The sequence below is a fragment of the Vicia villosa genome, linkage group LG5 (assembly GCF_029867415.1).
Source record: "Vicia villosa cultivar HV-30 ecotype Madison, WI linkage group LG5, Vvil1.0, whole genome shotgun sequence".
NCBI lineage: Eukaryota > Viridiplantae > Streptophyta > Magnoliopsida > Fabales > Fabaceae > Vicia > Vicia villosa.
Window position 1 is genome coordinate 126088227 of NC_081184.1, and position 26789 is coordinate 126115015.

Below are 26789 nucleotides of genomic sequence, written 5' to 3' on the forward strand. Positions count from 1 at the left end.
ATTCGAAGCAAGTAACCTTTTATCTATCACCACAGTTGTTATTATGGTCTGTGATGGAGTGTCTTTTAATAAAATAATAAAAAATTCAGGCGCGTGAAAATGAGATATTACTACGGTTTTTTAAACGGCTGTAATAATATGGTGTTACCAAAGATATATTTTATAATAGTGAAAGTTAGCTCTACTATCCAACTCAGATGGAAACTCACTGAAGAAAACTGGAAGACCCTCGACATTGATGGTGATGTCTTGTGAAATCAAATAGCAGGAAGTGGAGGGTTGATTAGAGATCAAAGAGGTAAGTGGATTGCAGGTTTCACACATGGAATAGGAAGATATAGTTCAATCATAATTGAGTTGTGGGAGATCGTTAAACAAGTGGAGTTAGCAAGAAGCAAAGGCATCCAAAAATTAAACATTCATACGAATTCAAGAGAAAACAATGAAGGGATTGCCAAGAATCTACATAGCATAGGGATTTGAAGCAGCTTATTCAGGCAAATATTTATGGACTTGAGACATTTGAAGGAGTATCACATTTTTCATGTGTATTGAGAAGATAACAAATGCGCTGATGTGTTAGCTAAGTTAGGTGGCATTTGAATTTTAGATGTTTGTTCCATGAAGGTCAATTTCTTCTATGTAAATGATATGAGAGGTAATTCGATTTCGAGACTATTTGAGTTTAGTTTTCTACTCATGCATAAATATTTATCTAAACAAGACTACATAAATCATCCTTTGAACTGCTCAAACTTGGACGAAATCACAATCAAACTGGTCCTATAACCAAATAAAAATTGATATCCATTAATCTTGATTTTATGAGTTGAATTATTTGGTTCTATTTGGTTTTAAATATATTTGAAGATGTTTCGTACATGTTCCGTACATAAAATCAAGTGCAGTAAAATGCCTGTCATCAAAATCTATATGCTATTATCTACTATACAAACAACTAGTAGAACACCCGTGCGTCCGCACGGGTAAGTCAAATCTTAAGATGAAAAATGTATTACAAACGAAAAAAATTTAAAAAATTCGAATGAGAAATATTAATTTAAGATTAACAAAACATAATATAGATGAAATTAATCTATATATAATAGCTATGTAAAAAAAACATGAAAATGCGATAGTCATTCGTATCTTAGTTAATTCGATAAGGCTAGGTTGTTGGTGATATACAATTGTTATTATAAAATCACTAATAATTAAAAATATTTAAAAAGAAATATTTATCAAATCACCAACATGATAAATTTAATATGTCTAATGAATATAAATATTTACAAATATGACTAATAACTATAAATATTTATAAATATCACTGATAAGGCTAAATATTTATAATATTTTGTTGTTTAAATTAAAAAAGTAGTGTGGTGATAGTATCCCGTGAAAATAGTGAATTTATGTTAATTATAAATATTTATAATATTTTGTTGATTGAAATAAAATATTATTGTGGTGATAGTGTCCCGTAAAAGCTACTTAGATGAATAATTTTCAATTTTCATGCTATATAATTTATTTAAAATGCCTACTCAAAATGTGTGTGATGTTTGTATTACTTAACATAAAATATACTGAAATTGCGTCCACACGGATAAATTCATTATTATCTTAAATCATTCGATAAGACTCCATTATTACTAACATATATTTGTTATTGTAAAATCAATAATAACTATAAGCATGTGCATAAAAATCTTAAGCATTAGAAAATATGTGATATAAATCTTAAATTGACAAAAAGGTATGTAGATTAATTCCAACAGAAGCAGACAAAATATATTTGACATAACTGCTATATGATAATTTCTTCATTCATTATATCTTTCAGAACCTTGAACACCCACATTCCGCAGGTATCCCTTGTGAGAATCGCTAAGATCGTTGCAGTAATTATATATCATGAAATACTTCTAAAACTATCTCAATCTTCTTCTACCATAAGCATCAATCTTGTAGCTCTGCAATGTAGAATCAGAGAATGAATTGGATGTGAAAAAAGAGAGTTCAATGGCTTTGAAATTGCGGTAGTAAGTCGTAAAGGGTGCTTTCACCAAACCACCTCTTGTAGCCCAATCATCAGCACTCCAACAACTTAAATAGATTCTCAATTAAGATGTTTATGCGAACTATATATGATTTAAGTATTGAGACTTCCGGATAATAGAGTAAGTGTGGAAGTTCTTGGTTGGGTCAGAGTATAATTGTTGTTCTATGTTTCCTTTGCTTTGGGAAAACACATTTGTATATAGAATCTTTGGATCACAGATGACGTTCCCCAGGAACTTAAAATCAATTTCATCATGAATTGGCCCCTGTGATGATAACTGCACCATATATATGAAGATAAATTATAATAATGAGGAAGAAAAATAGTAACAGAAATGAACAAACAAAAAAAAAAGCTTATGATATCATGAAGAAGATATGTTAGTTAAAGTTGTTTTGGAAAAGATAACTGCACCATAGCTTAGTTAAAGAAGCTATGTTGTATAACTGAACTCATCTACAAGTGAGTGATGTAAGACTATGACTTTGAAAGGGAGAAGGAAATAAGAAAAAAATGCATCACTTGTTTGTAAGATACTAATATCCCCATTAGCTTGAATGCTAAATGCATCACTTGTTTGAACTACGCAATTACACCCTGCGCCAGTCATCTTATCAGTGTATCAACCTGAACAAACTGAACCACTACAACCGACAATAATAACCTGAAAAGTGTTGGGCAAGAACGAACCAGTACAGCCAAACTCAGTTACCTTTTCTGGACCAATTCCTACTACAATCGCAGCCGATCAAACAACACCATGACTTTGATATCCCGAATAAATTCCTAGAAATGCTGACAGAATGTTCATTACAATAAGGCAAGAACAATGAAAGCATAACCGAAATGAAAATAAGAATAATATAAACATAAAACCATAAATAGGCACACAAACATGGTCATGAAAGCAAAATGAAAAGAAGACTTGAAGGCATAAAAACATGGTAATGAAAGAAAAATGTGGCACTGGAAAATGAAAAAGAGGATTGCATCGTACGGGAGCCTTGTCATTTGGCATTGGAAATGCAAACATTGGAAATACAGGAGAAATACAATTTTAAGAGTTCTTGCAACAAAATGCTATATTTTAATAGTTCTTCATATTGATCCAAAACACAATTTTTTAAGACATCTTAAGCAAAGGCATTTTATCAAACACCTAAAATGCATTAAAAAGATAAAATTTGCAACCTTATAGAAATAGATCCAGTCATGTCCAATTTTATTCCCGTATGCATAAAACTTGCAAGTTTAAGAGAGAAATAGATCCAATCTACAAAAAAGAAAGAGAAAAGAGTCACAGTATATTGGACAACAGCTTAAAAGAATGCTAAACAATTTTAACTTAATTCAAATGATATCATACTTGCGGCCTAACAAAATGTTTAATTCCACCAAGTGAACTGCACCTTCGTAAACTCCTGCCTGTATAAACAATATAGAAAGTATATTAGTCGTTGATAATAACGTTTGTAATATTTCTTAGCAAAACCATAGTAATATATGTTTCTAGAAAACTTTAATTAATCATAGAATCATAATATCTTTTGAAATATTAAAATATAAAGGCCCTAATTAAAATCATAATTTCTTAGCTAAACAATTACAGATGGGTTACTTAAGCTTATTCAAGATCTAAAGTTTTGATGGTAAAAATTAATAGGCCTTAATGAAGGTCAATACACATCCAGATTCACACATACATAATCGTGCTATTGACAAACCAGCTCACTTCAAGACCAGTACAGATCCAATCAAACACAAAAATGGCATCATGACTTATCCTTCATCATTCTAGAAAAACAATAAAAAGACCTACAATGCAAAACAACTATAAAACCAAACCATTTCCCAACTTTACTAACACAAATACTGCAACAATATTCAGAATTGAAAAGGTCCTGCAACATGAAATCGAGTCAAAATATCAAAACAGTTTGGGATTTAAGCTCGAGCAGATCAGTTTAGCCCATAAAAAACTCTAACGGCAAAGAAAAGGAAAAAGTTCATTTTTGGATCAATACAGGTTTCATTAATTTGATTCCAAACACACTATGCCAACCATACCTTCATGAACATACTCGCGAAGCAGCCTTGCAACATCATCATCATGCTAATCTTCATGTCTCACAATCTCCAAACTTCATTTTCATCAATCCTGTACCTAACCGTGTAAACCGACACCAGACCTCCTAAGGCTACATCACAAAATTTGTAGCCTAGTTGAAACACCGATTATCTACAAAAAAACAAATTTAGTAACTTAGAAAAAAATGGAAAATTCTTTAACCTTTATCAAGGTAAAAAAAATGAAGAATGAAACAGACTTATTTATCGTGTAAAACCAGAAAAAACTATCAGTGAATGGTATAGGAATTCCTCTATATCTTCTGAGAAACAATGATGAACACATAATTATACGAAATCACAATCAAACTGGTCCTATAACCAAATAAAAATTGATATCCATTAATCTTGATTTTATGAGTTGAATTATTTGGTTCTATTTGGTTTTAAATATATTTGAAGATGTTTCGTACATGTTCCGTACATAAAATCAAGTGCAGTAAAATGCCTGTCATCAAAATCTATATGCTATTATCTACTATCTACTATACAAACAATTAATAAAGGATTGACCAATTTGACTAATATGCCCTTTGCTAAAAAGTTTTTTACACATAAAAAAGGGCAATTCTGTAACTAACAAAATCACATACCACTTTTTCAACTTTTCAATAACCAAGCGACAATTGTTGGTCTCTCATTGGTCCAACTTTTTAACCTTTCAATAACCAACTTTTTCTCCCCAAACACACTTCTTCTCTCTTACTTAAATTTCAAATTTTGTTCACATTTCATTTTCCCACACTTTCTTACTTTATTTTAATTATTTTTCATTTAATCACAAAAATTATTAATAATCTATTTTTTTAATTTTAATAAAATTAAATATTTATTTATCTCACTGGTCACTATCAATATAATATTTAATTTATTTTAATCGATCATTACACATTTTTTCTATCTTAATTAAAATTTTAAATTACTCTCAAATTTTCTTCTCACACTTTCTTACTTTCATTTTAATTTTTTTTCTCTATTTATGTATCAACTCTAAAAAATAATGTATTTTTTAATTTAATAAAATTAAAAATATTGTAATCTCATGGGTCACTTTCGGCACAATACTTATTTTATTTTAATCAATCATTATTTTTATGAGAGAGATAATATCCTTATTTTTTAATTTTTTTTCTTTTTTCATTTCACAATTCTTTTTTAATGATTATTTAATACAATTAAATCCATATGATTATTTTTCATTTTACGTTTGTATTTAAATATATTTTATATTGCATCTAATAAATTTTTTATTTCACGGGTCATTATCAATAAAATATTTATTTTATTTTAATCAACAATTACTATAAATTGAGAGATAATTTTTATATAATTATTTAATATAATTAAATTTATATGATATTTTTCATTTATAATTAAATAATTTATTTTAAATTTATACGTATTTAATAAATTTCATACAATATTAAATAAATTTACCTGTGCGGAAGCACGGGTATCTTACTAGTTTTGGATATAGATAACGAGTATCCAATGGCACTTGTCAAGGAATATGCTACTACTATATATGCATTTAAAGATACTCTTATGAATGAAAAATTGTTTAAAATTGAAGATACACAAAAATTCGCACAATCCTTATCGGTTATTTTATATAATTTTACAATAAAAATAAAATTTATTAAAATTTTGTTATATTTGAATGATTGCAACTATATAATTTATATAATTAAATAATAAAAGAGATTAAAATTCATTTTTTTTTGACAGAAGATTAAAATTCATTTTAATCCCTCACAAAAATTAAACAATACAAATTAGTCCTTCACAATAAAATATAGTCAATTTAATTTCTTATAAAATTTAACCGAATCATATTAGTATATTAGTCTTTCTGTTAATATTTTTTTAAATAATTTTTTTCTAATTTCAAAAAAGTCAAAATTGTTTTTTTATAAGGAGTTGAACTCGGACCCTTTAAATCACATCTTACATCTCTACCACTAGACTAATGTACATTCATGATAAGTGATTCCCATGATTTCTAATAATCTAAATAATTCTGAATTTAAAACAAAAAATACAAAATTTATACCAATAGGGTCTCAAACCCAAATTCCTTCAGATTAAATGTCAGTCAATTTACTACAATATAAATTGATTTGTCTATTTGTAAATGATAGTCACTTTACTAATAATAGAAAATGATTTGTCTAGTTGTTATTGATAGTCACTTTACTAACCGTAGAAATTGATTTGTATAGTTGTAAATAATAATCACTTTATTAACAATAAAAATTTATTTGTCTAAATGTAAATGATAGTCACTTTACTAACAATAGAAATTAATTTGTCTAGTTGTAAATGATAATCACTTTAGTAACAATATAAATTGATTTGTCTAGTTGTAAATGATAGTCATTTTACTAACAATAGAAATTATTTTGTCTAGTTGTAAATGATAGTCACTTAATTAACAATAGAAATTGACTTGTCTTGTTGTAAATAATAGTCACTTTACTAACAATAGAGATTGATTTTCTAGTTGTAAATGATAGTCACTTTATGAACAATAGAAATTGATTTGTCTAGTTGTAAAGTGAATATCATTTAATCTGAAGGGACTTAGGTTTGAGACTTCATAGCTAAAAGTTTATATACAGAATTTGTTAATATTAGTAGAAATCATGGGAATTACTTGTCATGTACATTGGCTTAGTGGTAAAGACAAAGAGATGTTTTTAAAAGATCTTGAGTTCGATTCCTTATAAGAATCAATTTTGACTTTTTTGATATTATTAATTCATAATTATTTAAAAATGAAATTAATAATAAAAATCAATTTAGTATTTAAAAAAAAATAAAAAATAAAATCCAACATGACAGTCCAGTCACGGTTTAAAAGTATGAAAAAAAACTGATTTAAAAGTAAGAAAAAACCAATTTGAAAAAAAAAAAATTTTAAGTCGGGTCTATTTTTTTGTGAGGGACTAAATGTTTATGAAGGACCAAAATGGGTCTTCACTCATAATAAAATTTAGCAGTTAATTTCTTGCATTAAAATAGCCCCTAACCTTGTTCCGTAAGCATCAATTTCAACCACAAAAGGCTTTGAAAAGTTAGGTACGACTAATATAGGAAAATTGGTCATGATTTGTTGATGGACAATTTATTAGTAAGTGTACTAATGTTGTTATCGAAGAAATAAAAATAAATTTGTCTCCACAAGGATTGCAAAATTAGAACAAAGTATGTTATGCGATGTAATTAATAATAGTCCTATGGGGTTCAGGTTGTTTGATCGAAAACACAAGAGATGAGTTTTTATTATAATGATGATTAAGGTGGTCATGTCTTATTATCAGAATCCCATATTTTCACTTGATTGATGAAACACGTGTTAACAAAAAATGCAGTGACTACATATTTACACACAAACTAACTCTACCCTTACACCTAATCTCTTGGTGTGTAGTTCACTATCCTAAGCACCAATTCCTCGATCCCTCAAGCCAATTGTACCGTTAAACTTGGCAAAAATGCTCATTAGTCCCCAAGTCATAATTCCTAATTATAGTCGATTAGCGAATTCAACAGTTAAAGTATGTTAGATAAATAGCCCTAGGGTCAATCATCACTACTTATCAACATCAAATTGAATGTCGTAATAAATAATAGGCAATGAGCACAATCAACAACTGAATAATATCAAAGAGTCAAAGAAATTACATTAAATAATACATAACTTATGAGGAATCTAGCTACTCATGTTAAAATAATTCAATAAGTGTAGACTCAAAAATCATGAAGAAACATCAAAGAAGAAGCTCACCAATGGCTTCAAAGGCCTCCAAAAGCTACAAAATCGCCTAAATACATCACTTTTCTCTATATGGAATTGAACCCCTATTTCTTTTCCACTTTTTCCTTTTAAAGCCAGCAGAAGTGTGAAAGTAAAATGCTGCAACACAGACGCGTTGAGTAATGATTAGCTGAACAAGGGCACATTATGGGGTAGCGCAAGCACATTTTTCTAGTAGCTAGCATCATGTTTTTGTTCAATTTTTCACTAATATTCACAATAAATGCTTTTTTTCATAGAAAGCACTTTTCCATGATTTTCCCACTAATTTACACTTCTAGAATCCACTGGAAGGCAATTTTTTCAACACTTTGGTCAATGGCCTAGCTATTATTCCATAATCATGAAAGAACCTCCTATAATAACCGATAAGGCCTAATAATCCCCTTAAGTTGGTGACATTCTTGGGTGGAGGCCATAACGTCATTGCTTCCAGCTTCTTAGGTTTCATAGATACTCCTTCAGCAGTAACATGTCCCAGATATTCCAAGTTATTTTGTCCAAATAAGCACTTCTCATCGTTGATCTTTAATTCCTTTTGTCACAGTAATGTTAATACATTTTGCAGGTGTTGTTCGTGTTCTTCTAAAGAAGGTTTGTATATTAGGATATCATGAAGAATTCCAAAATGTATTTTCGGAGTACTAGCCTTAATACTTCATTGATTAATGATTTAAAAGAAGAAGGTGTGTTAGTAAGTCCAAATGAAAGTACCATAAATTCATAGTGACCTTCATGAGCTTGAAAAGTGGTTTTTGAAATGCCATCTTTCTTTATTCTAATTTATTGGTATCTGAATCTTAAATCCAGTTTTGGAAAAATGTTTCCCCTCCTATATCTTTGAACAACTCATCAATTACTAGAATAATGTTGTTAAAAACCCTATAATCTACACAAAATTGTTGACTATTGTCTTTGTTTTTTTACTAGGATGACATAACTGAAGTAAGGATTCGTAGATGGTTTGATGGTTCCTGCTTCTAACATTTCAGCAACCAATTTGTCAATTTCTTTATTATGATAGTGAGGATATTTATATGGTCTAAAATATTTGGTATTTGAGCTCCTTCTTTGAGGTGAATGGCATGATCTTGACGCCAATAAGGTGGAAATCCTTATGGGGGTTCAAAGATAGAGGAAAAATCATGTAGTACATATTTTAGTTTTGACGGAATCAAATTCTTCCAATCTATCTCTATTTGAATGTGACGATAGTTGATAAGGAACCCTTCTTCATGTTGCAAATCTTTCAAGATAGAATTAAGTGAGGCATTTTTCTCTGAAAGTATTGGGTCTCCCTTTAAAATCATCTTTTTGCCCTTAATCTTGAGGCCAAACGTTAGTTGTTAAAAGTTAACTATAATCTATCACAGGCTTGATAACCATCCCATACCTAAAACCACATCTACGCCTTTGAGGCCAAACAAGAAGAATTGTTATTGTATATGTACTTCTTGCATTTTCATGGAATTTTTTTTTGCATACTCCCTTACATTTGATTTTGTGACCATCTATAACTTCTACCATGTATGATGGAGTGTCTTCTACCTTTAATTGTAACTTTTCCACCAATTCCTTGGAAACAAAGTTGCGGGTGACACCACAATCTATCAATACTCAGAATTTGTGATTGTCAATACGTCTTTACACCTTTGAGGATCAGCGATAAGTAAATCTCAAAACACTATTCATGGATAATTGGGATGTTTCTCTAATTTCTGATTTGGGTTCCTTTTTGGAGTTTTCAACATCATATTCATTTTTACTAACAATATTCAAAAAAAAATTATTTTTGCGTGCATGAGAAGTGCTCCATTTTTCTTAACAACGAAAAACATTCTCCTTTCTTCATCTTCGTTGAAGTTCTATTTCAGTTAATCGTCGAAATTCTCTATGTCAGTTGTTGTTTTCTAGTTTATTCATGGATACACTGCCAACAAAAGAATTAGAAGGACCACTACTTTTTCTACCACCTTTCTGACAAACATCATATGGAACAGTTTTTGAAGAGGATGGACTTCAATATGAGGTGTTGACTTTTGAATTTGAGTTTGAAGTAGCATTAGGTCCTACCTTCCAAATCGCTTTGCTTTTCTGCTCAATCATTAATGTCTTATTGACCATGATTGAAAAAGTGGTTGGTTCGTGGAGTTTAATTTATACCCCAAATGTCTTTCCTTAATCCGTTCACAAAATGTCATTTAAATGTCTTCATCAACATTTTTCAACACACCTACAAACTTTTCAAATTGCTCAATGCACTCTTCCACTCTTTCTTCTTGTTAAGTGCAAGGAGGACAGAAAAGGGTTGAGTGTGGATGAAGTTTGAAACCTTTCAAGAATAACAAGTTTTAAATCTTCCCATCTAATATCAAAATACCAAGTCTCCCACCATTGAAATCAAGTTAGTGCTTTTCCATCTAGTGCCACATAATTGCTTGGGTTTTTTCTTCTAGGATATCTCTCATTTGAAAGAAGCGTTCCAATTTATTTATCCAACTATAAGCATCGAACTCTTCATTATATATGAGAATTGCCAATTTTCTCCATTGTTATGTTTTTCCTTCTCCGTGTGGACCTTGGTTGTCTCTTTTCCATTGACGAAACCTTTAGGAGTGCTATCTTAAGAATGCATGGACAAATTTTCCACATGGCTTCTAGCCACACAAAATGTGTTTGAAGTTGTTGTCGTTCTGCATCTCGGTCTTGTCGGTGCGCCATCAGCATTTCCAAAATTCTCTCCATTATGTCTGGATTATCGGAATTATAATCTTTGGAATATATTACAAGTTTTCAAAAGTATGTCTCTCCACAATTTAGATTCTTCCTAATTTGTAATGGTTGTGACTATCCCCATTTGTAATTGCTCTAGATTTGATGTTGTTTGGTTCCAAGGAATACACCCTTTCTCCAATAGTTGCATCCTCTTGGGTCGCACTTCTTGACCCAAATGGGTCTCTGCACCAAGGGTCCTAACCCCTTGATTCACATCTTTTGACCCTGCATCCTTGGGGTGGGTCATGACTGTTGGGTAGTTTGCGGGGGTTGTGCCCCCGCTGCTGATGGTTCAAAGTTGTTCCTCTCTTTGGTCGGGGCCTCGCAGGTGTAAACCTTAGTGATTGGTGGCTTAGGCATATCAGAGGATTAGTCAAATTTCCCGCATCAACCGTCTGTCATTATCTATCTTTGTGCTTCTCATCAAGCCTTTCCGTGTTGGCCTATGCTACTACCATGTGTGATTGTTTTTTGGAGTCTCCATTATCTTCTGAGTACTCTTCTTTACTGGTTTGGTGTATTGGCAGATTCTCTTACTGTCTTTATGCTTCTTGTTTGGTAATCATCATTTTGAGGAGTTCTTGGCCGTGTAGATTTGTTGGCGTCAGTTGCCGCAATAGCAGGTTCTGTTGTAGTCATATGGGAAATGACAGTTTGATTTTAGGTGGACACATTTTATAAGTTATGCATGTAACATAATTAAACTCTTATATTACACACCATTTTATACAATATAAGGACCATTGAACTGACTTTCTTTTATTTATATACTATGAATCATCATGTATCTATGTTATATTTACCCAAATTACAATTATGGATTGTTAATGAGAGATTGACTTATGAAATTCTATAACAGACTATATATGGATGACTTAATTACATGGGACAGAGAGGATATGTGATCAGGAAAATAAGGGTCACTTGTCCTTGGTGGAAGTTGCCTCTGGAAGCTTGAATGAGGGGGACTTACTAACACCTTTTCTTGAGTATTCCCTCCATTTTCTAGCAGCAGCTGCAGCTCTTTTAGCTCTTTCTTTCCCTTCCTCCTCTGCAAAACCATCATCATTTCAAGTCAAATAAACAAAACTTGAAAAGCCACAATCAAATATTGAATCATATATTTACAGCATGAACTCAGAATTTATTAATTAGCTGCATAAGTTGAATTGCTGAAACAATGCGGCTGTTAAAAGAAAAATCTTGGTTGTTTAATATTATGATTTCATACCTGAACTTTCGTAGTCTCTTGGTTTTCCGCGGAGATTATCCCAGTATGAATTTGTCTTGTCATAACCTTTCTGCTTCATCATTCTCATTCTCGCTTGTGCCTGCAAGACACTCATCATTGTATGTTTGTTGAAACATCAAGGAATTTTCTACCAAAGAAAGAGACACTGTCCGAAGCTAAGGTGAAATTTAGTTTCACATTTTTAAGACACCTCTCATTTATGTAAAATTAGTATTCAATATGTTTGTGTATAAGCAGCTTGGTCCATAACTAAGAACTGAGAACTTTCAGAGTTTGGAAGTGTTAAGAAAACGTTAAATTATCTTAAACTGTAGAGTCTCTAAATATTACATTCTTATAAACAAAGGTGAATGTTAACGAGTTCTTACCAAGAAGTTTAACTGCCTTTTCTCCCATCGGGTATTCGCCTGTCATATTATTTTAGTATGGTTGGATCATGTTAGAGGAAACAACACATATAAATAGCAAATATAAATGACTCGGTAGTCTCTATGTTATTACCATTCTGAAAACATCGCTTATAGCTGATCCCATTCCTGAAAGCATCAGAGCAACCTGCTCGAATTCAAGAAGCTCTGTAGTTTTATTAATGGTATACAAAAAACTCAGATAGATTCATTTGGAAATAGGGTCATGATTTATACTAAGTGGAGAAAAGAAAAAGTTGCCTCAATTTTATCCAATTGATTATCTAAAGTATCATTTAAGAAATACAATAAAAAAAGGAAGAAATAGACTTTGGCCTTACATTGACTCTTTCTATGCGGCGCATTTCATCTTCAAGTAATGATAATTGTGCAGCTGATGTCCAATGAATGCAGTCAACAGGGCTAAAATACAAAAAGGATTGTCAAATTAATCTCAAAAATCTCCATTAGCTAAGTTTCTTCATAAACAACGTTGTTTTCGTGCCGAATCATGACTACATAATTATGGTTATTGTAAAATTGAAACATATTTGCAAATGCAAAGCAACAAATGAACTATTAGTGTAATGCTCATACTCATAGAATAAAGAAATACCAACTATCAATAGCCTGTTGAACTAAATCCGGGTTCCCAAACTGACTGTAAACTCTGGCTCTTCCAAAGTCTTCCTCAATTTCAAACACGTCACAGGCCACATTAGCACAATTTTTGCAGCCTGTTCAAGAATTTTGAAGTCCAATTACATAACACACCTTACACTTAGTTACACCAACATAAATATCCTAGAACCCTTAATTAACATACAAGGCAACATTGTAAGAATGATTTCAAAATACCTATGCAGCTGAACTCATCGACAAAAACATGATCCTTCGGACTAGACTCATCCGCGAAAGGATTAATAGATGTAAAAGAATACCCATGAATATCATCATAAACCCTACGCTGAACCGGATCACTGAGCACCTGAACTACAATAGTTAGAAAACTTGAAAAGCCACAAATTCCTCAAGCATTAAATAGAGGATACCCAAAATGGAACCTACCTCATAAACTTCATTGATGAAGGTACAGAAATTCGTTGTTTCAGGATCATTGCCACTCAAATCTGGGTGGCAAGTTTTCATACAATTATAGTAAGCCTTCTTGATCTGCTCTGGTGTTGCATCTGGAAGCTGGTAAAACAAAAAAAGAATTTTTCATACACATAAGCCAGAAACATTGAAAATCTATAAAACACATGCATGTTCATTCATTTCATAAATTTGTGGAATATTTAGAATTTGAAGTAATAAAGAGAAGAAAAATAAGAGTTAGGTGAATTATTACCAGACCCAAAACTGCATAATAGTCTTCAGCTCCTACAGTGTCACTGGTTGAAAACGAATCCTGATCAGTAGCAACTTTAACCCTACCAAAACCTCTTCGTTTGCCACTTCGTGTTGCAAAACTCCAAGGACTAGTTGGAGATTTGTGCAGCATCTGCCATGAGGTTCTGTGACACAAATTCAGCGATGGATTATGGATTTTGAGAGCTTCTGTGTATACTGGAGACAATAATTGAGCCATTTAAATCATCAATTGCGGTGAAAAGAAGGTTGTGAAGATGAAGTTCAAGTGTTGAAGAGAGAAATTATATGCAATATTAATGAAAATGGGAATATAAAAATGAATGTTGATATTTGATGAATTTATTGTATTTTGAATATTTGAGGTGGAGGAAATTTTGGTGGCGTGAAAGTGTGAAGGGTAATGATGATGTGGCAGTGTGAGAAGCAAAGACAACCATAGAATTTGAAGGAAGCGTGAGATGAATCTAGAGAGCGAATTAAATGAGGTGAATTAGGGTTTACGTACGAGTAGCACGTGTCATCACGTGCATACATGTTGCATCGATTGGTACTCCATCTCTCCTTAGTAGGGGTGGACATCGGTTCGGGCCGGTTCGGGTTCGGGCCCAAAACCCCAATCCGGCCCAACCCTCGGATGATATCTACAGGCCAAATTCCGACCAATTGAACTATCGGTTTTTTCGGATTCGGGTTGAAACGGGTTCGGTTAACTGGACCGGTTTTGTTCGGTTTGCATTTGCAATTGGGCCAACAGAAATCCAACCCAATTAATCAATTCTATTTTTTTCAATTTTTTTTTAATTCTTATTAGTAAGTTTGATACACTCAAATTTCAAGTCCAATAACAGCCCAATATAAATTTTATTTTGATTTTAAAAATGACAAAATTAACTTATTTTTTATCAAAAGTCCAATAATAGCCCAATATAAATTTTATTTTGATTTTAAAAATGACAAAATTAACTTATTTTTTATGAATAATTAATAATTATTTGGATAAAAAAATACTAATTATTCCAAGCCCAATATTGATTTTCAACATTACAAATTCTTAACCAACTTAATAATATGGCAAACAAAAATGGAAGCTGAAACCCAAAAATTACATAGAAATATATAAATTACAGCATTAAATTATCACAATTCAATTTAAAAAATTCAGTCCATATCAAGTCCTTAAAAATTAAAAAATCACATAAACAAATACTAAGATCTTAAAAAAATTAAAATGATCTTGCTCATTCCCAAGCCAAATTCTCTGCTTCTGGTTGTTCAAAAGTTTTTCCATGTAGAAAAACATAAGTTAAAGTTAGGGATAGAAACTCAACATAAATTTTCAAGAACTCTTTAGTCCTCCATTATTAAGTCTTCTGTGAAAACTTCTATTATGCTGCAAGATCAAAACACAACATTTTCTTAATACAACCATTATAATTCATGAGATCCATACATTACATATTAAAAGATTCTAATCCAAATTCACTTTTAGATATACACAACTAAACATAAACATTGTATGAAGGGTGACACAATACACAAACATCACTATTATATTTTATTCAGTATTTTAAAATTACCCACTATTATATTTCAAAGATACATAATATTGTTTAGAACACTAAATCTATTCAAAACACTAAACTTTTCAAAACACAAAAAAAAAATAATCAAAATACTAATGTTGTTTAGAACTTACACTCAGTATGGAAGCATGTGTGAATTTGTAGAAACATGAGAACACTAAAAAGATAACATTTCCATTGACAATTAGTATAAACTTTTCATTAACCATGAGTGAAATGTTTAGTGTTAAGTACCTGCAAATATAGAGACCTGGATACAATTATTCTCCCAATAGCTTGATTGCTACATTGCAGCTCAAGTATTCTTCCTTAGATTTAATCTTATGAGCTGCAACATAGAAAGATAATTGTTATCAAGTGTTTAAAAACTTTACAATCAAAGAGATAAATCTAAAAAAAGAGATTTGTGGACTTCCATCAATACTGACTATAGACATGCATTGAAGAAGATGCATACAACTAAAATATGCATTCTGATTTGCTGCTACACTGCATGTAAACATTAACAAAAACTAGATAAGTTTAATTTACTTTGTTAAAAGTAAATAACATAAGTAATAACAGCAACATATATTAAATGTGATTTGGTAAATTATACCAAATAAGAGAGTTGATAAACATCTAAGATAAACTCGTCCATCCCAGTGAAGTATTCAAAGATTGTCTCCTACAAAAAAAATAACACAAGTTAAAAATCCATAAAATAGCACAAAAACTTTCAAGAAATATAAAATCTAAGTATTCAAGACATTTGCAAAAACTAAAGAACTACATATTCTTCAAGCCTCAACCTTACTTCTCAGATCTGCAACACTTAACAACACAGAAAGAAGAAACCAAGACATAATACTCAAATAAGCATACTCAGACAATAATTATACACTATACACAAATACATAACTTAAATACACAGAGCCCACCTTTTAAATGAAGAGAAACTACCTCTTAAAACTGTGAAGTTAATCTCAGCTGACCATAACTCCTAAGCGACATCACAATCCACATGTAAATCAAGGAACAAAATCAGGTGATAAGTAAAACTTCTGTAAGAGACTGAATCGTGAAGAAGAAAAAAAACAAATGGAACAAACCCTAGAAGCTTTGAGCGGGATACTTACCCAGAACAGATGATGGACGACGATGAGGAAGATGGTGGTAGTTGAAGCTTGGAGCGGCGTTTCGAGCAGGATGACGATGAGGAATTGAGGATGGTGGTGGTGGCTGTAACCCTAGAAGCAGACGAGATTAAGTGAAGAGGAAATTGAAAAGGGTAAGTGAGTAACCCTAGTAATATGAGCTTAAGAAGTTTATGGGCCAATTGCATTTTCAGCCCAGCCCAGTTCTGAAACAAACTATACTAGATGATTCGGTCGGTTACGGGTTCCGACGGATCAAATGTTTAGCACCGAAGCCGACCATGCATACCCAATCACATCCAATTATCTGCTTTGCTCATACCCGAAATCCGAACATAACCGACCCGTAGAGCCAAAACCACTTCGGTTCGGTCGGGTTCCGTCGGGTCGTTACCGTTTGTCCACCCCTACTCCTTAGTGTCAAGGGAAATTCTTTTTATATAGTAGGAGTATTGTACAAGTGAAAAAACTCTTAAAAATTTTAAAATATTTTTTTTTAGATATATATCCGAACGCACCACTAAAAAGTTGTTTTGATATGTATCTTCGAAAATATTTTTAATGCATGAGAAAGATGTTTCGGAGAGACATCTCTGAAAAATCTTTGACAGTGATTTTTTTTTTTAAATCATCGAATTTTATTTATAATTAGATTAAAATGATAATAAAAACGCAAATGAAAAATGATAAGAAATAAAAAACTATAATAAGTACAAAATGTTATTATGTTAAATAATACATAAATTGTTCATCTATTGTTTTGGAATAAAAAAATATAGCCTACTGCGTATGTCTAATCCTCATTCCATGACCTCGCTAACCACCGTCTCCATGATGGCCACCACCTCAAGAATGTCCCTCTCAATGATCCCTAAGTCTAAAGCCTCATGTCAAGTCACCTGTATCCGCTGACAGATCGACAAGACATCAGTGGCATGGCCATCTTAGGCTTGCTAGTTCTTAAAAATCTTCTAATGAGTTGGCCTATGTGGACATCCAGGAGCATATGGGTCATGATAGGGTGTGACACTGTGTAGAACCATGTCACATTTCTCTTTACACAATGCTAACTGCTGAATGCCTGCATCAACCGATAGTCCTGTGGCACCATTTTATGCTCCCAATCCTCAAAAATGGCATCGAGATCCTGACGGACAATGGTGTCGGGAGAAGCCTAAGATGGAAATCTAAATATGGTCTTAACATAGCCAAACTACCACATGCATCGTCCGGCAGATACCTGATCATAGTGCCCCCCCAAGATGCCAATCACCTGGAATACATTGAGATGGTTTCGAATGAGATAATCTTCTTGTGATCCTCGAACGGCGTCCCTAAGATGTCATCATGAACAGTTCGAAAAAGATACACCCGAAATGGAGGCACAGTCTGATTCCCATTGTGGGGGAGATACATAGTCAATCTCCAAAATCTCTTCAATGATCCCAAAGTATGCTCTAGATGCTAGTACGGGAGTGCTATATTTGGAGCTAAAAAAGTACATTGATTCAGCCTCAACCATAACATTACAATTTTGTATGGTGCTATGATCATCCTTTCATTTTATACAGAACTAATATTTTCTAATTTCGTATGCACTCCAAGTAATTACATTAAATTTAAGCATACGTGACAACGATTTAAAATTATCTGATGCACCACTCTCTTTAGAAACACTTTCATTAAACCAATCTATGAAAGTTCTGTTATGCTCCGTCAACAACCATTTTTCATTCATCCGGGGGGTGTTTTTCTTTTATAAGAGCTTTGTGCGCTGTCAAGTAAGGATCAACTTAACAAAGGTTATTCAATATATACAAATTGCTTGAAGAACTACTTGTCTACTAAATATCTTAAAATTTAAACCTAGAATACCTCTACCATCATATAAAGTTTGCATCTGACAAATACTTTGTATAAAACTCAATAGCTTCTTTTGTGATGTACCTTTCTACGATTGAAGCTTCTGGACGATGATGATTCTTTGTATACCCTTTGATAATCTTCATGTAACGCTCTACCAGATATATCCACCGCAAATAAATTGGACAACAAATTCTAAACTCCATTACTAGATGAACAACTAAGTGAACCATAATGTCAAAGAATGATGGAGGAAAAAACATCTCTAATTGGCATAAGATAATTGCAGCTTCGTGTTCCAATTCATCTAAATTTCTAAGATCTATAACTTTACTATATATAGCATTGAAGAATAAGTACAATCAGGTTATTGTCACCCTTAAATTTCTTGGTAAGATGCCATAGATATCCATTGGCAGAAGTTGTTGCATTAAGACATGACAATCATGAGATTTGAAGCCAATTAATTTGTTATCGTTCTCTAACACAAGTTTTTTCATATTTAATGAGTACCATTGGAGAACTTTAATACCCTGCAAACAATTGCAAAAACTTTTTTTTCCTTTTTTAGATAGAGTGTGGCATGCTGGGGGGAAAATAAGTTATATTTCCTACTTCTTTTGAGGTTAATTCTTGCCGTATACCCATTACAACCATATCTTCGCAAGATTTCTTAGTATCTTATATCTTGCCTTTAATATTGAGAAGTGTTCCAATAAAACTATCACATATATTTTTCTCCACGTGCATCACATCAAGATAATGTCTTACATGAAGACTTGACCAATATGGAAGATAAAAAAACACCGACCTATTTTTTTGAGAATTTTTCTCCAGGAGATTTTTTGTTTTTTTCTAAAGACAATTTTGATGTGTTATTTTCTTCTATAAACTTCCTTCCCGGTTAAGGGTTTTGGAGCAATATCATACTCCTGCTCTCCATTAAAAGCCTTGCGCTATCTACGATACATGTGATTAGGTCTTAGAAATATTTGATGCACAAGGTAAACTATCTTTTTTTATTTTGATAATTAGTGGTGACATGTACCAACTTCACATATCGGAGACACTTTATGACCCTTGATGTTGTACCCAGACAAATTGTCGTATGCCGGAAAGCCATTGACTGTGCAAAACAACATGGGACGCAACTTAAAGTTATAACTTATATACGCACCATCAACATCAACACCTTTCTCCCACAAAAGTCGTATGTCTTCAATCAATGGCGATAAATATACATATATGTTGTTCCCTAGTTGTTTTGGACCAAAAATCGTCATCAATATCATCATATACTTGCGCTTCATACATAACCATAGAGATAGGTTGTAATTAAGAGAGAACAAGCTAGGGCGTATGGTTGGTACTTAAATTACCAAAAGGATTCATTCCATTAGTGGCAATTCCAAGCCTAAGGTTCCTCAGTTTTTTAGCAAAATCTGGAAACAAAGAATAAATTTTCTTCTAGTGCAATGAATCAGCTACATGGCGAATTTTTCTATCACACACTTTCATCTGCGTGTCATCTAGTATTCTTTGCGTCACTAATATTAGTAAACAATATCTTGAACCTTGGAATTATTGGTAGGTACCACATCACCTTGACAGGAACACCTTTTCTAGTTGCACCATCATTGTCATCAACATTACTATCCTTCTATTTGTAGCGCGATACGCCACACCTCGGGAACTTGTTCAAGTTTTAAACTCTTTCCTATATAAGCTGCAATCATTACGACAAACATGTATTTAGACATAGTCCAAATCCATTGGACACTATATCTTCTTGGCCTCATAAGTACGGTTTAACATGTTACCTTCAAGAAGCATTTCTTTTAACAATTCAAGCAATTCGATGAAACTTTTATTCATCCACCCACCTATTATCTTAAGGGTAAACAGTCTAAACACAACTGAAAATCTTGTAAAACCTTTACATCCCGGGTACAACGAATCTTCCATGTCTCTTTGCAAAGTATCTACCATATTAGCTTTCTTGAAAGCATCGACTAACGAATGATGTCTTCTAGATTATCAGTCATACATTCATCATCTTCAACTGTTTGTGACAAAGGTATATTTTTTGTTCCTTCACCATGCCATACCCATTTCGTGTAATTTTGAATAATTCCATCAGAACCACAATGATTGAATGTAACATCTCTTGGATATTTTTGCGTATTATAGCAATTCATACAAGGACACCAAAAAATTCCATTGTTGTTAGGAAGGTTTTTATCCGCGAAATCAAGAAATTGTCACAATCCTTTTTCATACTCGCTACTTAATCTATTGACTTTCATCCAACTACGACCCATAATCAAATAAAGCATCTAAAAATAAAATAAAAAGAGTACAAAAATATATCTTTTGAATAATAACAACAACAATAAAACAATGCATAGAGAACAACAAGAACAACATTAATGGAGAACAACATGAACATATCGCGGAGCTCCTTAGAGAATAAGTGTTTTTCGTTGGCTAAGCTCATTGGAGAAGAAGTGTTCTTTCGTTGGCTGAGCTAATTGGAGAAGAAGTGTTCTTTTGTTAGGGCTCAAAAATTGAATTAGATAAACACGAGAGACAAAATTAAAAGAAATTTTATCTCGGTTAAACTTAAAAAACCGAGGTAGATTAGCTCAGTAAAATATATAAAAATACGCCTTTTTGGTCATTAACAGAATAAAAAATTAGGAGGTATTTATCCCGGTTTTCATAAAAACCGAGGTAAAATATTCGACTTAAAATATAGAAAACATAATGGCTCCTTTTTGGTTCCATAAATAACATTAAATATCATGAGTTGGGAATCGAACCTCAAACCCTTACCATATATTTATGTCGGATTTATAAGTCTCCAACAAAAATATATGATTTGTTATACTTCAAATCCAAATTTAAATATCAATTTAAATTTGATTTGATTTGATCTTCAACAACTGTCAAAGAGATCATACAAACATTGCTAAACAATTTGTAACAAATCTAATTGAATCTCAATCAAATTTTTGCACCGAACAACATTCATTATGGTTTTGCTGACAAGGGCCATATATTACATGCATTGCACACATGCATATGCTGGAACATCGTGTTCCACATGTTACACCAGAACATCCAAGTTAAATATCTTCTTGAAACCATATCTTCTTTGTAGAGTGAATCTTGAACAGAACAAGTCTGAAGCAAAACCACAATAACATATCTTTATTATTAGAGACTAGATGTAGCAAACTGCAATAATATATGTCTGTTGTTAGAGACCACATGTTACATCACACATGTTGAAACACCATTTTTCACATGTACGCCTTCTACGTCTTCTACACCAGAAATAACTTGAACATATTTCATGTTATTTTGCATGATGCATTCAAACCAAAAGAAACAACAATTATCAACCATTAGATTAGTTTTAAGTATTAAACATTTAGACTAGAAGTTAAAAGTCCATTTATTTATATATGCATATTAAAAATGACTAGTGGTCTCGTTTTCAATTTTTTTTACTACTCTATTTAATTTATAAAACGATGGAATACATAATATATTGTCTTTTAAATAGATACTAAATAAATAATTAAATTAAGAATAAAGAACAAAATAATAGAGAATAGTATACTAGGAAATAAATTGTGTAAAAAAAAATACAAAACCAAAGAATAATAGATTAGACAAATAAAATACACGAAATAATTTATTTTTGATATTTATCTTTAAAAACATATATTTTTTCTTTGATTTTATATTTTTCATTTTAAACTATTTTGGACTAATTATAGTTCTCAATAATTTTTATATTTGTTCTCTTGTTTATTATTATTTATTTGATATTTATTAAAAATATGATATATTATTTAATAATCTTCTATGGAATAATTGACTTAAGTAAAATATTTATTTTAGATATAAAATATTTGTTTTGGAAATATAATATTTGATTTCTAATGTAAATGTAATACATATAATCAAGTCAGTGATTGATTATAGGAGGAGAAGAAAAATAGAAAAAAAAATAGAAATAAATAAATTTGAGTGCAAAATTATTTTTTCTATTTAATTTGTCTAATCTATTATTGATTTGTTTTGTATATTTCTTACACAAATTTTTACTCTGATATTCTTTTGCTTTACAAATAAAAAATAATTTGAAAATTAAAATCGAAAACTAGAGATTTTTAATATGCATATATAAATATACTGTTAAGGAATAATTGATTTAAGTAAAAGATTTATTTTAGAAACAAAATATTTGATTTTGAATATAAAATATTTAATTTCTAATCTAATACTTATAGCAAATATTTGATTTTGTCATTAACCTATATATATAAGTACGACCCCTCCTAACTGTATCTTTCATTCTTTCGCTTATTGATAAAATTCTAAGCGCTCTCTTCTACGATTCAAGGTGAGTCAGAGTACTCTTTTGCTTATTGAATATATTTAGGTTTTCGATTCCTATTAATGCGTGCCAGATTCAGAATTGTGATTTTTTTTAAAACATTTTTGGTAATTAGTTTATATTTTCTGCTGTAATAATTTGTCCGATAATAGGTTGGTTAGAGTTTGTGTTGTGATTTGTTCTAATTTCTGTTGATTAGGGTTTGTGTTGTGATTTGTAGTGCTGTTTATGATGTTTACTATGTTTTGACTTGTGCAGATGCAAATCTCTGTGTTAACATTATTGACTAGAAAAACTTTCACTCTTGAGGTGGAGAGTTCTGATACCATAGACAAGGTGAAAGCTAAGATCCAAGACAAGGAAGGGTTTCCACCCGATCAGCAAAGGCTTATCTATTCACTTAAACCGCTTGAAGATGGTCGGACTCTAGCTGATTATCGCGTCGAGAAGCAATCCACTCTCGAATTGGTTTTAAGACCAATTGATGATGCTATGGAAGTTCTTGTTATCTTTCCTAATGAAAAGACGATAACATTGGAGGTAGAAAGTTTTGATACAATTGAAAGTGTGAAGGCGAAAATTGAGGAGAAAGAGGGAATTCCCGCAGACCAACAGAGGGTAATTTTCAATGGGAGGGGATTGATGGATGGTAACATTCTGGCTGATTATAATATCCAGAACGATAACCCTTACTGGGAAAACATATCTCCGTGGGCGAAAGCTCTCAGAGTATGCAGGATAAGCAATGAGGGTACTCCATCATATTAGCATAGGCTTATTTTTGCAGTGGAGGATTCTAAGTGTGTTTCTCTTTGCATTTGTGTGTCGCGTTAGTCTCGGTTGCTGTGTTTTAAATTGGTATATGTTGGAAACAATTCCTATATGTCACGTCTCGTTAGTTTCATATCATATATGAAGTTGCTTTTGTCATTTTAAATTATTTCATTAGAGGCAAATTATAAATAAATTACTGATATTTACGTATTTAAATTTTGTTATTATTATTTTAATTCTATATTCTTATTACCTTTGAGATAACAAAGCCACTTAACTTCACTTATATGTCAAAATTTGTCGCTTAACTTCACTTAGATATATCAAAATTTGTATATATTTTCAGGGTGGTGTTTGTTACACCATATAATATAGTGATCATATAATTCAGATATTCAGATATCAAAATCTGGACAAGTTTTTACTCTTGTTAGGTTGTTTGTTTCATAATAATGGGAATGATTTTAAATTTCAAAATTCGAACAAATTATCTCTAAATTTCAAAATTCGAACAAATTATTATTTTTTTTTTTTGTGTAAGCAAGAGTTTTATTAATTGGGAGAACTAAGGGTTCTCCAACCTTAAAAATTACGACATAAAAGATAAAGGGTCTTTAACAAAATCGTAAAATCTAATATTTGGATGGGCAATATCGCCAAAAAAGGACCATCTCCAAACCAAAATCTTAATGTTCCAAACTATATTGCTTATGTTCCAAATCTCATTCCTAAAGCAAAACTCATTCCTTGTCAACCAAATGATCCAAGAAGTGGCTAACCACAACACCCCCAATTTGCCATCTTTAATTCTTTTTACACAGCTCCAAGTGTACAAATCCATAAAAGACGAGATACACAAGTCCTCAAACCTTCCCGGAAAATCCACCCACAAAACAATTTCTTTCCAAACTAAGATAATCACACTACACCCAAAAAACATATGGTCCCTATCTTCCTTATGCAATTCACAATAAATACAATTAGAGTGAGAGGAAGAAGAAGAAGATAAGGAAATACCTCTTCTCAATAAAAGATCTTTTGTTGGCAATCTATTCACAAGAAGTCTCCACCCGAAAGCGTTCATCTTAAAAGGAACCGCCATTTTCCAAATCCATTCCAAAGCTTCATCATGCCTATTTAAAGGACCATAAGGAATACGCGACAAAGCATACGAAGCGTAAAAAGAAGCTACCGAATAGCCTTTGTCCAAAACCGGCTTCCAATCTACCGTGTCCTTTTCTCCGTTCAAATCGCCAAAAGCTTCTAAAAAAGTCCTTAAAGCCATGAAAGAAGGTAGTAAATTTGCCGCGATCATCTCGGTCTCCGAAATCCCTAAATTACTCCAACTCCAAACACCTTGACACTAACCTCCCATAGCCGCCACCAAGACTTTTTTCAAAGACGATAACAAATAAAGATCCATAAAGTTTTCCTTCAAGATAAGATCTTGTAACCATCTTACTTCCCAAAAAGGTGTGTTGAAATCATTTCCGACTCTAAAAAGACAATTAGAAACAATTGGATCCTTTGAAGAAAAGGTAGAAATACTAACCTTTTGAATATCGCGCCACCAAAAAGAGGAAGTAGCCGAATTAGTATCATTTCCACTGCAAGTGACTTGCAAACAATGATCTCCATAGCGGGCATTTAAAACATCCATCCATAAAGAATTCTCCCCTCTAACAATCCTCCATCTCCATTTATTAAGGAGAGCTAAATTGAAGTCGGAAATGTTTTTTATCGCTAAACCCCCTTTCAAGTAAGGTAAAATCACCACTTTCCAACTAACCCAATGAATGCTTCTTTTCTCCTCCACACCCCCCAAAGGAAATTACTTTGAATCTTAGTAATTTCCTTTACCACTTTAACCGGCATCTTGTAAAAGGACATAGTAAATATATTAATAGAACTCAAAATAGATTTCAAGAGAGTAATTCTACCTCCAAAATTGAGGCAACGATTCTTCCATCCCGCCAAGCGCTTCCTCATTTTCTCCAAAAGAGGAGACGAAGTTGCCACCTTTCTAGGATTGCTCCCAACCGGTATCCCAAGAAAAGTAAAGTTACTATCTTCAATTTTGCAAGAAAGATAAAAGGCGGCCGCTTCTAAGAAAAGGGGCGAAACATTAATTCCAATCAACTTTCTTTTGTGAAAATTAATACCGAGACCCGAAATTATTTCAAACGCTCTCAACACAATCTTTATCGCTTTCACATGCTTCCAAGTCCCTTCTCCAATCAACAAAGTGTCATCCGCAAATTGTAAGATATCCACACAACATCTCCTTCTAATAACCAAATTCTCAAATTCTCCTATTTCAATTGATTTCCTCACTAACCTTGATAAAGTCTCTGTTACCAACACAAAAAGAAAAGGTGATAGCGGATCACCTTGTCTTAAACCCCTCCTTACAATAAATTCTTTTGTAGGGCTACCGTTAACCATGACCGACATGTTACTATTGAAAATCAATAATTCCATCCATCTCCTCCATCTTTCTCCGAAACCCAAATTAATAAGCAAATAACGAAGAAAATCCCAAGATACATTATCGTAGGCCTTCTCAAAATCAACTTTAAAAAGGAGACAAGAATTACCTTCCTTTCTAGCATAGTCAACCACTTCATTTGCCACAAGAACCCCATCAAGCAATTGTCTACCCGGAACAAAAGCATTTTGACAAGGAGATATTATAGAATTCAACACTTTTTTCAATCTTCCGGCCAAAACTTTAGCCATCACTTTGTACATACATCCCACCAATAAAATGGGTCTATAGTCATCCAACGAAAGCAGATTAGAAGATTTCGGAATCAAAGCCAAGAAAGAAGATGTTACTGCCTTGGACAACATACTTCCCTCATAAAAATGATCAAAAAACCGCAAGAAGTCAACTCTTAAAAAAGACCAACATCTCTTAATAAAGAGAAAAGAAAATCCGTCGGGTCCCGGACTTTTCGAGATTCCACATCCGCCAATAGCCTCCTGGATTTCTTCCTCATTAAAAGTTATATCTAACGAACCTCTTTCCTCATCACTAATCTTGTCAAAATGAATTCCATCAAGACTAGGAGTAACTCCTTCCGCTCTTCCGAATTTATTTGAAAAGTGACGAACAACTTCCTCTTTGACATCATTCACCGTTTTTATTATTCCCTCCGGAGAGTTAATAAGACCAATGTGATTATATCTTCTTATTTCT

General features: G+C 32.1%; 3 protein-coding genes and 1 long non-coding RNA gene across 6 annotated transcripts; 1 reads left to right on the forward strand and 3 right to left on the reverse strand.

Annotated features, from left to right (window-relative positions):
- Positions 1–11525: 11525 nt before the first annotated feature.
- LOC131602384 (chaperone protein dnaJ C76, chloroplastic) lies at positions 11526–14218 on the reverse strand. The gene is made up of 9 exons (XM_058874475.1): positions 13798–14218; positions 13515–13643; positions 13305–13434; positions 13063–13183; positions 12788–12869; positions 12541–12594; positions 12408–12446; positions 12019–12118; positions 11526–11838 (listed from the first exon to the last, which is right to left on the reverse strand). The coding sequence occupies exons 1-9, from the start codon at positions 14035–14037 to the stop codon at positions 11708–11710; spliced, it is 1026 nt and encodes a 341-aa protein (XP_058730458.1). The 5' UTR covers positions 14038–14218; the 3' UTR covers positions 11526–11707.
- Positions 14219–14929: 711 nt separating this feature from the next.
- On the reverse strand, positions 14930–16949 carry LOC131607267 (uncharacterized). Of its 3 annotated transcripts, XR_009285234.1 has the most exons (4): positions 16495–16949; positions 16324–16385; positions 15638–15731; positions 14930–15210 (listed from the first exon to the last, which is right to left on the reverse strand). It is a non-coding gene; the product is annotated as an uncharacterized LOC131607267 (long non-coding RNA). The 3 variants fall into 3 exon arrangements; XR_009285235.1 differs by having other exon boundaries at positions 16346–16949; XR_009285233.1 differs by having other exon boundaries at positions 16324–16949.
- A 5829-nt stretch (positions 16950–22778) lies between these two features.
- On the forward strand, positions 22779–23759 carry LOC131602385 (uncharacterized). Its single transcript, XM_058874476.1, has 2 exons — positions 22779–22819; positions 23072–23759. The coding sequence occupies exon 2, from the start codon at positions 23072–23074 to the stop codon at positions 23579–23581; it is 510 nt and encodes a 169-aa protein (XP_058730459.1). The 5' UTR covers positions 22779–22819; the 3' UTR covers positions 23582–23759.
- Positions 23760–24176: 417 nt separating this feature from the next.
- LOC131605365 (uncharacterized) lies at positions 24177–24902 on the reverse strand. The gene has a single exon (XM_058877730.1). The coding sequence runs from the start codon at positions 24900–24902 to the stop codon at positions 24177–24179; it is 726 nt and encodes a 241-aa protein (XP_058733713.1).
- Between the last annotated feature and the right edge of the window lie 1887 nt (positions 24903–26789).

Excerpts from the sequence above, each read along its gene's own strand:
- LOC131605365 (XM_058877730.1), bottom strand. The coding sequence starts at position 24,902 with ATGATCGCGGCAAATTTACTACCTTCTTTCATGGCTTTAAGGACTTTT.
- LOC131602384 (XM_058874475.1), bottom strand. The coding sequence starts at position 14,037 with ATGGCTCAATTATTGTCTCCAGTATACACAGAAGCTCTCAAAATCCAT. Across the intron at positions 13,644-13,797 it reads ATTATGCAGTTTTGGGTCTG|CTTCCAGATGCAACACCAGA; the intron begins GTAATAATTCAC and ends TTGTTTTACCAG. Across the intron at positions 13,184-13,304 it reads CGATGAGTTCAGCTGCATAG|GCTGCAAAAATTGTGCTAAT; the intron begins GTATTTTGAAAT and ends ATTCTTGAACAG.
- LOC131602385 (XM_058874476.1), top strand. The coding sequence starts at position 23,072 with ATGCAAATCTCTGTGTTAACATTATTGACTAGAAAAACTTTCACTCTT.